Source organism: Planococcus citri, chromosome 1 (genome assembly GCF_950023065.1).
Source record: "Planococcus citri chromosome 1, ihPlaCitr1.1, whole genome shotgun sequence".
NCBI classification, from domain to species: Eukaryota; Metazoa; Arthropoda; class Insecta; order Hemiptera; family Pseudococcidae; genus Planococcus; species Planococcus citri.
In genome coordinates this window covers 83,470,152-83,485,997 of record NC_088677.1, presented here as the reverse complement: position 1 = coordinate 83,485,997, position 15,846 = coordinate 83,470,152, and the positions used below count along the sequence as shown (strand labels likewise).

Genomic DNA, 15,846 nt, shown 5'->3' with positions numbered 1-15,846 from the left:
TCAAAATTGACCTCCTGAATCGATTGCTGTCATTTTCGAGCCGATCTGGAGCCTCCAGCGAAATCTGATTTTTCTCCAGCTACTTCAAATTGCTCCAGAAAGCTTTGTAATCTAATTCAGCAGCTGAAAATATAATCCTGTTATAATTTCTACATTCAAAAGTTAATTAGGGCAGGTGAATTTCAAATCTGAGGTGAAGAGGCTGAAAGTGTATTTTTTTAAAAGTTGAAAAATCTCCAAAGAATCCCGAAGTTGTCAATTTTTGTTGCAAATTTCTTAAAATTTATCCTGTTGTTTACAGTTGATCCTTTCGAATCGATTACTATCATTTTCGAGCTGATCTGGAGCCTCCAGCAAGAGTTGACTTTTCTCCAGCAACTTCAAACCGCTCCAGACGGTTAAAATCAATTTTGGCTGCCGAAAGTTTAATCCTGTCGTAAGTTCAACGTTCAAAAAATTATCAGGGCTGGCAAATCACAAATCTAAGGCGAATAGTTGAAAAATTGATTTTTTTACAAGTTGAAAACTTTCACTGCTCAAAATTTGCTTCTGAGGTTTGGATGACATGCTTTTTCAGTACGTCTAATTTCAGCTCAATGGTAGTTGACGAGTGTTGTAATCGTTGTACAAATCCCCTCTTTTAAAGACACGAATCGAATGGAACTTGAAAACTGAATGAATGATGACTTTGGAGACTCATTTACACCTTTTTCGAGGCATTGTGGGTACTTTTCTACGTAGCGTTATAATTGTTGTTTTAAATAAATATTACCAACTGTTCGCTAACGAGTAGGTACTGTATTGTCGATGGAAAAAATCCTAGAATAAACAAAAAAGTGAGTCAGCAAGAAAATACACACATACGTGTCTTGTATCAACAATTATTCGTTTTGTTACATGGTATGGTATGGTAGGGTATCGCCTTTCCTGAGAGACTGAATTTTCTACTCGAATAAACAAAAATTCTGCTTTGATGTGCGTCGAGGTGTGGATATTTTCGTGTGTAAGCGTTTTTGCAATTTGCACTAGTTGATCACGTTGTTGATTACACGTGATAATTTATTGTTCGAGTGAAATAAAATAATATCGACCTATGGGATTGAAATCGTGATGAAAGTTTTGCCTATCGTTGATACCGAAGGCAAAGTGAAGCCTTCGATGTGATAGATTTTGTTTCAATTGAAATGAATGAGTCTAATTTGCTTTTGAGATTTGATATGTGTATTTATTATCAGGAATATGTTTGCTACGGTTATCTTATCGTACGATTCGGAGGTTAACGAATGTACTTACCTAGGGTGTTAATTAATTACTCGTAGATTTGCTATCAGAGTCTCACATCAGCGAAAGATAATCGCGAATAAATGTGTACTGTGAACTGAACCTGTGTTTGGCTGCGTTATTCTTTCGATGTGAATGCAGATGAACATGAAATTAAAATCTCGACAAGAACTCTAATGTGTCACCCACCAATGGATTAGTTTCAAATTTAAAGCATAAAATGGATATTTTGCTGCACAGAATGTTTTGTAATTTAAAAAATACTCGGAAATTATGATAGATTTGGAGGGGAGGGGAGGAGGGGAGTATTTTTCCAAAAATTGAATGAAATCCGATTAAAAATGTGTAATAAGTAGACATATAATAAGTAGACGGACAGGTCAATGACCTTGAGAGGTCAGACAACATGTAGACAGACGATCTTGGGAAGCTATTCTCGTATTGACGAGTCAGTGAGCATAAGAGACCAGATAGGTGGACAGACGACCTTGTGAGGTCAGACAAGTGAATCAGTGACCTTGATAGTTCAGGCATACGGGTCAATGACCTTGAATGGCCAGAATGGCAATCAGACGACCTCGAGAAAACAAACAGAGAGAGACAGACAGACGGAATCGGAAAATCAGACAAATGGGGCAATGACTTTGAGAGGGCAGAAAGGGGGAACAGTTCACGTGAGAGGTCTAGACCAGTATATCAGTGACCTTGAGAGTGCAAAAAGACGTATAGACGACCTTGGGAAGCCAAACAGATAGATCAATGACCTTAAGAAACCCGGTTGGAAAACAAATGACCTTCAGAAGCTGAACTGAAAGGTCAATGACCTTATAGGGACGAGAAAAGCTTACAAACGATATTGGAAGGATACACAGAAAGGTTGGTGACTTTGAAAGTCCAGGCAGATGCATGGGTCAATGACCTTGAGAGGCTAGACAGAAATACAAACAGATAGAGAGACGATTTTGGAAAGCCTGAAAGATAGGTCAATGACCTAGCACAAAAGGTCAGACAGGAACAAAGACATCTTTGATAAGCCAGGTAGATGGGTCAATGACCTCGAGAGGCCAAACAGACATACCGCCTTGGGAAGCTATTCTGACGGGTCAATCACACAATTTTGACAGTACAGACAAGAAGGCCAATGACCTTGAGAGTCTGGACACACAGATCAATGACCTTATGATGCCAGACAGACTAATGGTCTTGGGAAGCCATACTGATTTGTCAGTGACCTTTAGAGGCCAGACAGGTGGACACACAATCTTGAGGGTCCAGACAGGTGGACCGGTGATGTTGAATGTTCAGGAACATGAGTCACTGACCTTCAGATGTCAGACAAACAGACCGCCTTGGGAAACCATACTGACATGTCAATGACCTCAGAAGGCCTGACAGGTGGACATACAATTGTGACAGTACAGACAAAAACGCCAATGACCTTGAGAGTCCAGACACACCGGTCAATGACCTTATGATTCCAGACATGCAAATTGTCTTGGGAAGCCATACTAATTGGTTAATTAACAAGAGGTCAGGCGAGTGGACATACAACCTTGAGGGTCCAGACAGGTAGATCGGTGATGTTAAATGTTCAGGAACATGGGTCACTGACCTTCAGATGCCAGACAAACAGACGACCTTGGGAAGCAATACTGATGGGTCAATGACCTTTAATGGCCTGCCAGGAGAACATACAATTTTGACATTACAGACAAGAGGGCCAATGAACTTGAGAGTCTGGACACACAAGTCAATGACCTTATGATGCCAGACAGCCGAATGGTCTCGGGAAGCCATACGAATTGGTCAATGACCTTAAGAAGTCAGGCAGGTGGACATACAATCTTGAGGGTCCAGACAGGTAGACTGGTGATGTTGAATGTTCAGGAACATGGGTCAATGACCTTCAGATGCCAGACAAACAGACGATCTTGGGAAGCCATAGTGACAAGTCAATGATCTTAAGAGCCAATCTTGATGGTCTAGACAGGTAGGTCAGTGACCTTGAGAGTCCAGACACCGAGGTCAATGACCTTAAAATGCTAGACAGAGAGACGGTCGTTTACTTACTTTTTAAATATTTCAAATTTTCGAAAGATTAAAATATTAAAGCCAACAAATGTATTTATGCAGAGAAATGCCTCATTCACGAGTCAATCACAAATTCAGAATGAAAATTTTAAAGAAAATTTGTGAAATTTGATTCCTTCTCTCCTCCCTTAACTCATCCAGAAGTACCTACTACTTCATCGGGCATTCTCGATTAAAATCTAGAAAAAATGCAGTGTGTGACAGCCAGCTTTGTGCATGCTTTTGCTTGTGTAGGTGTTTCCTTCTATCCTGCGTTTATTCTGATTTTTGGACCAAAATTGTCAAAAACTTGTGCTTTTTTTATTTTTAACTAAATTTTTTAGTAGTTTTTCATAATTCGCACCTCGGGAGTAATTGGTGACATCTCAAAAAAGTGAAATTTTACAGGAGAGTGATTTTCTTTTTTTAAAAAACTTGATTCATTATTTTTATCAACTTATAATTAATTGTGAGGAATGAATAGCACCTCATTTTAAAGATCTGGTATCCTACCTTCATTTAGCATAAGAACACTTTGAAAAATAAAATCTTAAAGAGGAAATATTTCAATGTTTGGAAAACTTTTTGAGTTAGAACCTTTCATTAAAGTTGATGTGGAGGCGAAAGGAAGCGTCCAAAAAAAATTTCATGTCACCGAAGTTGTAGAGAATTAAATTTCCAATCGACATAATGTCGTTAGTTTTTTTCTAGAGTGCTTAGTTTTTGAGTTTTTCTCAAAAAACTAAAATTTGATCAATTTAAAAAAATTTTTCCATTTGGTACAAACCAATAAAAAATGCACTCCTTGTGACTATTTCTAACTGACAAACATTCAAAACAATCAAAACTGTTTGTTAACACTTTGTATGTACGAAATTTGCTCAAAAAAGGTGGAATTTTTTGAGATGTCACCTTATAACTCCAAATAACTTGCAATGTTGTTGGGATTTTGAGTTAGGCCATTTGGATTTTTTAAATGATCTAGATAATGTACCCAACTCAAAGCGTTATTTTTGGTTGAGGGGGGTCATACAAGCCCCAAAAATGCAAAAACATCAAAATCAATTTTTTTTGAGATGTCACCTTATTACTCCCGAGGTGCGAATTCACTTTTTCTTCTTTTTAATAGAATTTCAAAATTTTTGTTTTTCATTTTCCTTTGTTTGAAGAAGTTCAAAAAAATTTTCAACTTTCTTTTTTTTGACATATTTACTGTGATATAGGATTTCAGTAGACGAACATAATTTCTTGGTAGGATTTCTGCAAGTTTTGATCGGAGACCTTCGTGCCATACTCGGTCAAATGCTTGTGCTACGTCAAGAAATGCTGCAGAACAGTATTTCTTTTCCTCAAATGCTTTTTCAATGATAACTGCAACCCTGTGGACCTGATCTATCGTTGAGTGTTGATTACAAAACCCAAACTGATGATCTGGTATTTTGGCTAGAGGTTTGAGGCATTTCAGAAGTAGCTTTTCAAATAATTTTGATATTGCAGGCAATATTGAAATTGGTCTACTACGATTCCACTTTTTCTTCAGACTTGTCTGGTTTTTTCAGCATGATGATTTTTGCAATTTTGAAGCACTGTGGCACATACTCTAGCCGAAAGCATGCATTGAATATTACATATGTTAGATAGCATCACAATACCTTTTTTTGATAACTCCTTTAGTATTCTTGGTGAGATTTTATCAACACCCGCAGATTTCTTTGGATTAAGACTTCTTTCAATTTCTTTGGCAACTTCCATTGGAGTGACTGGTTTTGTTTGGAGATTTGGCATTAAATCTTCCGTTAGAAATTTTCAACATGAAAAAAAATTTTAATTCAAAGAAATTTTTACTCAGGTACATTTGGCTTAAAAGTCTCGAGTCCTGAATTTTTTTATCAAAAATTTATTGAAAATTCCGTCCTTTCGAATTCCTACGGAATTAAAGTTTCAGGAATTGGAAATTTTTGGCAATTTTTATTTTTATTTTTTTCAAGTAGATTTTTTTATTGACTGAATGTTGAAAAATAAATAATCGAGAAATGTCTACTTTCACTCTATAAAAATTACTGGAAGATGAACAAAAACAAAGGAAATCAAAAGCTTACCAATTAAAATAGTAGTAGTAGTAGTAATATTTATTCAATCTGTTACTTAGGTAACATTCAGAAAACACAGGTGAAGAGGGGTTTAAACCTCTAAAAATTAAATTAAATAAATTAAATAAATCTAAATTTTAGATCACTTATATGATATCTGCTAAGTCTATATGTATCTACAGAGTTCACCATTTCTAACATAAGAGAGTTGGGGTGTTTATACAATTGTTTGGCATATGCTTCGCTAAGAATTGAAATTTCTTTTTTGACAGAATTAATTTTAAAATCGTTGCGTAGAACTTGATTTTTAACATACCATGGCGCATTTGTAATCTTGCGAAGAGTCTTGGACTGGAAGCGTTCTAGAATTTCTATATTTGACGAACTGGTTGTTCCCCATATTTGACAGCCATAAGTCCAGATTGGTTTGAGAATGACTTTATAGAGTAAAATTTTGTTCTTTAGGCTCAGACTAGAGCGACGACCAACAAGCCAGTAGAGTTGTTTGAGCCTGAGTTCGAGTTGGGTCTTTTTCATTGAGATGTGCTTTTTCCAGGTCATGCGAGTGTCGAGATGTAGACCTAGATATTTAACATCCTCTTTTTGTGGCAAAGCGGTATTATTCAAGTAAACGGGCTGAGAGCTTTCTTTTTTCATTGTAAACGTGATGTTTGAAGATTTACTCTCATTGATACGAATGTGCCACTTTTTGCACCATTTCTCGATTGCTGAGAGTTCACATTGTAATATTCTTGAGGCATCATATGCATTGTTACGACAGACCAAAACAGCTATGTCGTCAGCAAAAGTGGCCATGGTTGAGTTGGCCGGATTATGAGGAATATCTCTGGTATATAGACTGTAGAGGATAGGTCCAAGAACGCTTCCTTGAGGAACACCGGCTTTGATATCTCTGAAGTCTGAGAATACTCCATCAAATTTAACGCGGAATCTTCTTTTGGAAAGATAAGATTTGAGTAAATTGAATAGTTTTGCTGGCAGTACTTGTTTTAGTTTCAGAAGGAGTCCATGATGCCAGACACGATCAAAAGCTTGAGTGATATCCAAGAACGCAGCAGAACAGGTATCTTTGTTTTCAAGAGCATTATTGATGGTACTGGAAACACGATGAAGTTGTTGAATCGTACTGTGTTTTTTCCGAAAACCAAATTGGTGACTAGGAATCAAACTCTTTTGATCAATTACTTGTAGAAGGCGTGACAGGAACAATTTCTCAAAGACTTTGGAGAGGATAGGTAGAAGACTTATTGGTCGATAAGATGAAACTTCATTCGAAGGTTTACCTGGTTTTGGCACAACAATGATTTCAGCGTACTTCCATTGGCTCGGATAATGACTTAAATCCAAGATTTTGTTGAATAATTCAGCAAGAAATACGAACATTTCCCTGGGAATATTTTTGAGAATAGTTCCGTCAATGGCATCATAACCTGGAGATTTTTTCCTCTTGATTTTATGTGAGATAATATATTGGATCTCGGAAGGTCTAATTGGAGCGATGGTGTTTGATGCAATACACAGAGAATCATCCTGATGGTGTTGGTTGGCTCGCGAATCAGTTACAAAAGGCGTGAACTGGTTTTCAAAATGTTGAGCAAATGCAAAAGCCTTTTCTGCCGCACTTCTTGCCCATGTATTGTCTGGGTTACGAATTGGTGGAACGTTTTCTTGACGCTTTTTTATATTACTTGTCATTTTCCACAAGGAGTAATCAGTAACTTCTGTTGGATCAAGTCGAAGTAGCTTTTCTTGAAAGATTTCATTGTGGAAATTTGATAGAATTTTCTTCAGGGCACGAGTCATTCGATTAAGTTCTCTTTTATCCGTAGGATTTCTGGTTTGCTGCCACAGCTTTCTTTGAGCCCTTTTTTCAAGTATTTTATGTCGAATAAATCTGGGCACAGTAGGGCTGAAGCTACGTGTTGAAGGAAGAGGTGGAGTACACAGTTGAATTGCTTGGTGGATCATTCTGTTGAGATACTCAACACCTTCATCAATTTGGTTCGGAGTGCATAGATCTGGTGGAACGAAGTTGTTCAGTAGCCAGTTTTGAAACAAAGTCCAGTTAGTACTTGCAGTATACGGTTTGCGTTGGAAGCACTTAGAAGTTGAAGCAGAATTTAGTGTAAGAATTAAGGCATCATGATCTGAGCTTAAATCTTGGCTCGCCACAATATGATAATCTGCACGGATATTTTTGCACAAGAACAAGTCAATAACATCAGGAATACGTAGAAGATCTGAAGGCCAGTATGTTGGGTTTCCAGTAGATAGTACATCCACGTTGCATGTATTCAATGCTTCAAGAAGATGTTTACCACGGGTAGAAGTTAGACGACTGCCCCAGTTGACATGTTTCGCATTGAAGTCACCTCCAATGATGAAGCGATGACCAAATTTACTGAAGAGCGCATTGAAGTTTGCTGAGTTGATTTTGTAACGAGGTGGGCAGTATGTAGCTGCAATTGTAATATCACCTTTAGGATTTTGCAAGACAATTGCTGTTGACTGGATAGATTTTTCGATTATTTTCTCTGATTCGAAGTGCATAAGACTTTTCTTAGCAATGACCATACTACCGCCGCGTGCAGTGCCATCAGGATGATTGGCCATGTAGATCGCATAACCAGGAATGTTTAAGAAGTTTTTATCAGTGAAATGAGTTTCAGTGATTAACATCACGTCGATGTTGTTCATTTTGATGAAAACGGTTAATTCATGGATCCGTTGAAGAATACCATTTGCATTCCAAAGACATATTTTAGTTTCAGTACTCATGGAAGATGATTTAGATAAGTTTGGTCAGAACCTTGTTCAGGAGAGTGAGCATGCTGTTGATTTGACACAGAAGAGAGTCGAACTGTTTAGATTGCTCTCTTAACATATTGTAAATGCTCTCGTCAAGAACTGTTGTTGTAGATTTCTTTGTTACTTCAGCATACGAAGGAGAGCTTTTCTGATTAGCTGGAGTAGAGGAAGCATTTTTTGTTACTTCAGCAAATGAGACAGCAGCTTTTTTACGAGGTAGTTTAACTGACAAAGTGGTAGCTTGCGGTACTTGCTTGTCAATTGATTTTTCTGTTTTTGAATGGATCGAAGCAGCATTACGCATTCTTTTCTGGATATCTTTGTAAACTACGCAGCCTTTATAGCTGGCCGTATGATCATCACCGCATAATGCGCATCTCGCTGGTTCTTCTTTCTTCATTTGGCATTCTGCAGATTTATGAGATTCGCCACATTTGACACATATAGGCGCTCGATGACAGTAACGCTTTGTGTGCCCATACATCTGACAGTTTGCACATTGAGGTAGATGTTTTGGCTTTCTCGGCGATTCGACGGAAATTTTTGTATTCAGGAATATATTAAGTTCGAAGATCTTATTACACGTTTCTCCTGGCTCCAAATCAACGAAGAACAATGGGAGATTTTCCTTCGATTTAGTACTTTTAATATTCGAAACATGCCTCACTGCATAGCCTAGTGAAGATAATTCAGCAGCTATTTCATCAGTTGGAGTTGACGGATGAAGATGACGAATTACGACCTTGAATGGCTTCTCTTGTTTCAGCTGGTAAGAGTGGAAGGCAATTTTCTCAGCCAACAACAGTTTGACAACTTGTCTGTAGCCATCAACGGAATTCACATGAATTTTAACATCATTACGTCGACAAGTGTGAAGAACAAAATCATCATTACCAATTGCAGTTCTTACTAGCATACGTAGCCGTTTCATATCCGAGACATTGTCGACAAAGATTGGTGGTGGTTTTGGCTCTTTTGTAGTGTCCTCAGAGTCATTGGTTTTCAGGACTTCGAAGCGATTTTTAGACGGAAAGAATTTCATAATTTGCTTAGTAATTTGGATGTTGACTGCACGAGAGTTAAAGCGAGACTCTGAATTAAAATGAAAAAAGAAATTTAAAAACCAAAACCAATAGAAAGAATTTTTTTAGCAATTTTGATGATTTTAATTTTGGTTCCACTTTTATTCTCGACCACTGCTATGAGCAATAATGCTCTTCTAATAATGATTAACTCGAGAAAAAAATCTAGAAGTGTATCTTTTAAGTCGGTTTTATTTATTGAGCAATAAGTTTATTTCGTGATATTATTATTTAATATAACCATGTTCTCGTTTAATTATATCCGCAGCCTTCTCTGCAATCATTATCGTCGGTATGTTGGTATTACCGCTGGTGATTTGAGGCATAATGGAAGCGTCCACCACTCGAAGACCATCCACTCCATACACCTTCAAAGTAGCACTCACCACTGCACCGGGATCTCCTTCAGGGCCCATTTTACAAGTGCCAGCAAAGTGATCCGAGGTTAAAGTGAAATATCGTAGTATACACTCGTAATACTTATCGGAATACAGAGTGTAAGATGAACACTCTGGCGTGGTCAAAGGAGTAAAAGTACCACGTTCTTTGAACGTTTTCGTTTCAGATATTTTTCTCAATCTACGAAGACCCTCGATCATAACTTTAACATCGTCCTGATTGGTCAAATATCCGTGCACTATGTCAGGATATTGCAAAGGGTTTTTGCTTTTTAGAAACACTCGTCCTCGACTTTTAGGTTTCAGGTTTTGTTGGTATAAAAAAAGCGTGGGCGAATTATTATTGTCCTTTAAAGCTTTCTGTAATACACCGGGTTTTAAATTTCTATCCGAGAAATACGTTATACCATTAGAGCCACCTTGAGGAAACAAGTAGTGAAGACATTGTATATTAGGATCATCGACGAAATACCCGGTTGTGACAATCCAAAATAGAAATTGCAAATGAATCGATTTTTAGGGTTCGGTTAATCGATTTTTGATCCGAAAGTCTACTTTTGAGGCTAAATTTGATTTTTAATTTCGAACATGATTGATCATACGAGATCGAAATTCGCAAAAATACATTTTGTTTTTGAGTTCGATAAATCGATTTTTGATCGAGAGGTCTATGTTAGAAACTATTTTTTTTTAAATTTCAAACATTTTTGATCACGAAGAATTGCAAACGAATTGATTTTTAGCCATAAAAATTGCAATAGAATCGATTTTTGGAATTCGATATTTGCGACGCTAAAACAAAAGAGTTTTACATCTTAAAGGCGATTTATCATATTCGTATTTCATATAATATGAGTGGGATCAAACATCATAAATCAATCGATTTTTTGTAATTCGATTATCGATTTTTGTAATTCGATTATCGATTTTTTCGTAATTCGATTATCGATTTTTGATTAGGTGGCGTATTTTTGAAGCCAAAAGTGATTTTTCATTTTCAAAGATGAATGAGATCAGAAATCACACATTGGGATTCGATTATCGATTTTTTGGGATTCGATTATCGATTTTTGAGATTCGATTATCGATTATTGATTAGGTGGAGTATTTTTTAAGGCAAAAGTGATTTTTCATTTCAAAGATGAATAGTCGATATCAGATCGAAAATCACACATGAATCGTTATCTTAGATTCGATTAATCGATTTTAGATCATGATCGATTTTCGGCGCAAAAACAGAATTTTTCATTTGAAGATGACTGATTATATGGTATCAAATATCGCCGATCAATCAATTTTTTTGGATTCGATTTTTCAATTTTCGATAATGAGAGAGTTTCAATTAGAAGCCATATTTTTGAAGGAAAAATGTATTTTTCCATTTTAAACCTCAAGCGTGTTCAATTCAACCACATCATATTATTACATCGAATAGCACCATATTGAATTGATTTTTGGGGTTCGATTAGGTATTCGATTATCGATCATGGTCAATTTTTGATTTGGATGCCTATTTTTGGGATTAAAAATTATTTTTTCATTTCATTATCATATAACTCTATAAATGATCAAATCTGATAGAATATCACAGATGAATCGATTTTTGAAATTCGATATTTTATTAATTTTTGATAATGATCGATTTTCAATCAAGGGGTCTGTAGGACTAAAATTAACGAATTTTTCATTCCAAACATGTTCGATAATGTGAGATTGAAAATCGCTAAGAAATCGATTTTTGGGTTTCAATCGATTTATTTTTGATCGTGATCGATTCTTGATTTAAATTGATTTTTCATTTCGAACGTGATTTATTTTATGATTAATTGTATGGAATCGAAAGTAGCAAAAAAAATCAATTGGATTATTCGATTTTCGATTTCGATCAGAATCGATTTAATAATCACTGGTGGCTCCAAAATGACTTAAAACTGGTAGTTTTTGAAGTAGAGAGGAAGGAAGGGGTGCTTGAAAAAAAATATTGTATGAAAAATATGAAAAAAAATCGCTGCAAAATCTGTCAAAAATTTAGAAATGAACTTGAGCTCTTAGAATTTTGGCTGGTATGATATTTTGCATGATATTTAAAGTTTCAACGTAGCTTTAATTGAACCAAAATTTTTTCAACCGGTTTGAATGCTTCTTTGCAAAAGTAGGTAGATTCTCGTGGAATTTTCTTGAACATTTTTTCATAACGTACTAGACTCCTTAAGCGCTGTCGTATGCTCAACTAAGTTCTAATTTCAATTTTACCTACTTTGTCATAGACTTTTACGTCAAACTATTCTGCTTGTTATCTGTAAATTTTATTGCCTTTTTTCCGCTATGTCTTCGCAGTAATAAACATACCGTCCTTGTCGATATGCCCAGGTATATTGGCTTGTTCGAAATTCTTTTTGATAAACACTCTCCTTCAACTTGAAAAAAAACAAGCCATCAATTACGTATTCACATTCACTTTTGTATTTGAGGTTTGAATGACCCGAAAGTATTGAAAATAATGATTCTGGTTCAAAAATTGATCGATTTCGATACGTTGCACAAATTTGAATTCAGAGGTTCTTAAAAAGTAACTCGAGTTGATTTTTTTTTTTTGTTTGTTACAAATAATAATGGTGAAAAATCGACCGGTTTCTCAGTGAAATTCTTACCTGTCAAGAAATAGAAATAACTTTGACTAGTTTTGAAGAGGACTTGATTAGAAAAATTTGTTTAAAAATAAATGGCGTGTGTTTATAATTATAGTGAGTAATATCAACTATCAAATCAATGATGAAAATCAACAAATACAAATTTCAAATAACATTATAATGCACACCTATTTATAACCATATTCTTGTTTAATCATATCAGCCGCCTTTTCTGCGATCATTATCGTCGGTATGTTGGTATTACCGCTGGTGATTTGAGGCATAATGGAAGCATCCACCACTCGAAGACCATCCACTCCATACACCTTCAAAGTAGCACTCACCACTGCACTGGGATCTCCTTCAGGACCCATTTTACAAGTGCCAGCAAAGTGATCCGAGGTTAAAGTGAAATATCGTAGAACACACTCGTAATACTTATCGGAATACAGAGTGTAAGATGAGCACTCAGGCGTGGTCAAAGGAGTAAAAGTACCACGTTCTTTGAACGTCTTTGTTTCAGATATTTTTCTCAATCTACGAAGACCCTCGATCATAACTCTAACATCGTCCTGATTGGTCAAATATCCGTGCACTATGCCAGGATATTGCAAGGGGTTTTTGCTTTTTAGAAACACTCGTCCTCGACTTTTAGGTTTCAGGTTTTGTTGATATAATAAAAGCGTCGGTGAATTTTGATTTTCCTTTAAAGCTTTCGGTAACACATCAGGTTTTAAATTTCTTGCTGAGAAATACGTTATACCATTAGAGCCACCTTGAGGATACATAAAGTGAAGACATTGTATATTAGGGTCATCAGCGGAATACCCGGTCGTGTTGAAAAGTAACAATGTATCGCCTGTCAAACCAACGTCGATTCTGTTTGTCAAAAAAAGAGTCAAAAATAAGCTCAAAGGGTATTGCCGTTTGTAATCTGGAAAATCCACTTGACCTATGAAACCAAACGTAGCCACGTGGTCTTGTAAATTGTATCCAACTTGTAAATCCTGAACTACTTCGATACCCACATCTTTCAAGTGATCTCTCGGACCGATACCAGAGAGTAAGAGTACCTGAGGCGAATTTATAACTCCTCCAGAGAGAATGACTTCTTTCGTAGAATATATTTTTTTGTACACCCCATTCTTGAATACTTCCACCCCTATGGCTTTCTTCTTATCGTTGATTAATATCTTCGTAGCCAAAGTTCCTTTCATCAGGGTCAAGCACTTGCTGTTCTGAAGAGGTTGAAGGTAGCCTTTAGCAGTACTCCATCTGAGCAGATTTTTCAAAGTACCAGGTATCGAGGTGATACCTGCAGAACGCATAACGCTCATATCCTTAACTGTGGGATACCCCAATTCATTGGAATACCCTGAAATGAAATCTATCACTTGTGGGACTTCGTAAACGGTTCGATTTGAGAATTCCTCCACATAAATTGGACCAGAATATCCGTGTTTATCAGATATCGGCCATTTGGGTATCCTTACCCGTTCCAGTTTCTTGAAATACGGCAACACGTCTTCGTAGCTCCAGCCCGGATTACCCATAGATGCCCAACCATCGTAATCTGTAGGACTGCATCGGTTATATAAGTTCCCATTGATCGAACTCGTCCCTCCAAGCATCTTGCCCCGAGGTATTCTCATCTGATTATTGATATACGCTCCGCAACTGTTGTTGGCTGGTTCGGTGAGGAAACCCCAGTCGACATACGATCCATAGAGCCCCAATTCCAATACAGTTAGTTCTGATTCGAATACTGGCGGATTTGGCCCTGCTTCGATTAACAGCACGCTTAAATCGGGTACTTCGCAGAGTCGATTCGCTACTGTACTTCCGGCTGATCCTGCTCCGATCACTATGAAGTCAAAGGTGGGGTTTGGCTGTTGAAATACAAATGAGCTTTTGTCTGTAGGAAATCTCGGTATCAAGTCGAAATTCGATAGCAACGATGGTAGCAGGTAGAAGGGAAAAGAAGGTAGCACTTGGGATAGCATCTTGGATCAGCTGAAAACTGTTAAAAAATTCGAGAAAGTAGAAGAAAGATTGACTTGATTTGATTGTCTTAATTTTTTGTGTATAATTTAATTATTGAGAGCTCGACTTACCTTAAAAATTCAACTTGTGGTTGGAAACAGCGAACATTGCAAAGTCGTCCTGAAACTACTCAAGGAAAAACTGAAATGAATTTTTTCGAAACACACTAAATGAATAGGTTGACGTATCGTGACATTTCCCAGAAACAATAAGCACCTATTTTATCGGATTTTCGCAAAAAAATAAAATAATACACAGATTATGACGTTGAAAATGTAATTTTGTAAAGGTACAACTCACCATGATAAATCAATTTTTGTTCTATTAAAAAAAATATATATATAGACTAGATAATTTTTTGGAATCTTTGAGTGAAAAAGAAATGAACGTATTGAATAAATCACTCCAATTTCGTTCGAACTAATCTACCTATTTCCGACAGTTTTTTTTAGCTTGTGTTGTCCATACTTATCTCTTTTTTTTTTTTTTGCCAAAAAGGGGGATTATCAGAGTGCCTTCAGCGATAAGACAACTACTTGAAAGTTTTTTTTTTTTCAAATATTCATATCTCAAAGTCAACATGTCTCAGTCAACTGATAGCTTGTTAATTTTCAAAATTTTGTTAACATTACGCTTATTGGTGAAATTTTACAAACCCTCAATTCTAATTAAGCTGAAATTTGATTCCATAGAAGACTATGTAGATGTACACAACTCAGACCTCAGAACCAATCAAATTTTGAGCTGTTGTACAGGGTGGCCAGAAATATCGGGTACCCCTAAGAAAGTTTTTCATTAAAAATATAGGTTGGCAACGTGAAATAGATGCATATGATTGGTGGAATGTTATCTCTCCAGTCCAACAACCAATCATGTGTTATCATTATTATCATTCACTGTGACCAACCGAAGTATTTAGTTAGAAAACTTTTTTAGGGGTACCCGATATTTCTGGCCACCCTGTAGTTGATGTTAATGATGTTTCGATTCTTGGCGAATGTTTCAAAATGATTGAAGGTTCTTGCAAATCTTGAAATGAAAATTTAAAAAGTACTTGTGTACAAATGTCAACTCCTCCCTCCCCCTCCTAATCAACTGCCTTCATTTTTGAATGAGCCGATTTGAAGCCTGCATCAAAAGTTGACTCTTCTTTAATAATAATATTTGAAATAATTGCTCCAGAATTTGTTCTGAAAAATAATTTCAGCGGCTGAAAATTTAATGCCATCACAAGTTCGAGAGTCGATTTTTCGTGTATGATCGATCAATTTTCGATCACGAACGATTTTTCATCGAGAAGTCGATTTTCTGAGGCTAAAATTGACTTCTTATGTTCGAGCATAGAATGAAATCGAAAATCTCAAACGAAGCGAATTTAGGAATTCGATTAATCGATTTTGGGAATTTGATTAATCGATTTTGG

At 36.4% G+C, this 15,846-nt stretch overlaps 2 protein-coding genes across 2 annotated transcripts; both read right to left on the bottom strand.

Annotated features, from left to right (window-relative positions):
• Positions 1-9,579: 9,579 nt before the first annotated feature.
• On the bottom strand, positions 9,580-10,225 carry LOC135836888 (glucose dehydrogenase [FAD, quinone]-like). Its single transcript, XM_065351962.1, has one exon. The coding sequence runs from the start codon at positions 9,949-9,951 to the stop codon at positions 9,580-9,582; it is 372 nt and encodes a 123-aa protein (XP_065208034.1). The 5' UTR covers positions 9,952-10,225.
• A 2,312-nt stretch (positions 10,226-12,537) lies between these two features.
• LOC135838351 (glucose dehydrogenase [FAD, quinone]-like) lies at positions 12,538-14,653 on the bottom strand. Its single transcript, XM_065353944.1, has 2 exons — positions 14,495-14,653; positions 12,538-14,400 (listed from the first exon to the last, which is right to left on the bottom strand). The coding sequence occupies exon 2, from the start codon at positions 14,381-14,383 to the stop codon at positions 12,569-12,571; it is 1,815 nt and encodes a 604-aa protein (XP_065210016.1). The 5' UTR covers positions 14,384-14,400; positions 14,495-14,653; the 3' UTR covers positions 12,538-12,568.
• Between the last annotated feature and the right edge of the window lie 1,193 nt (positions 14,654-15,846).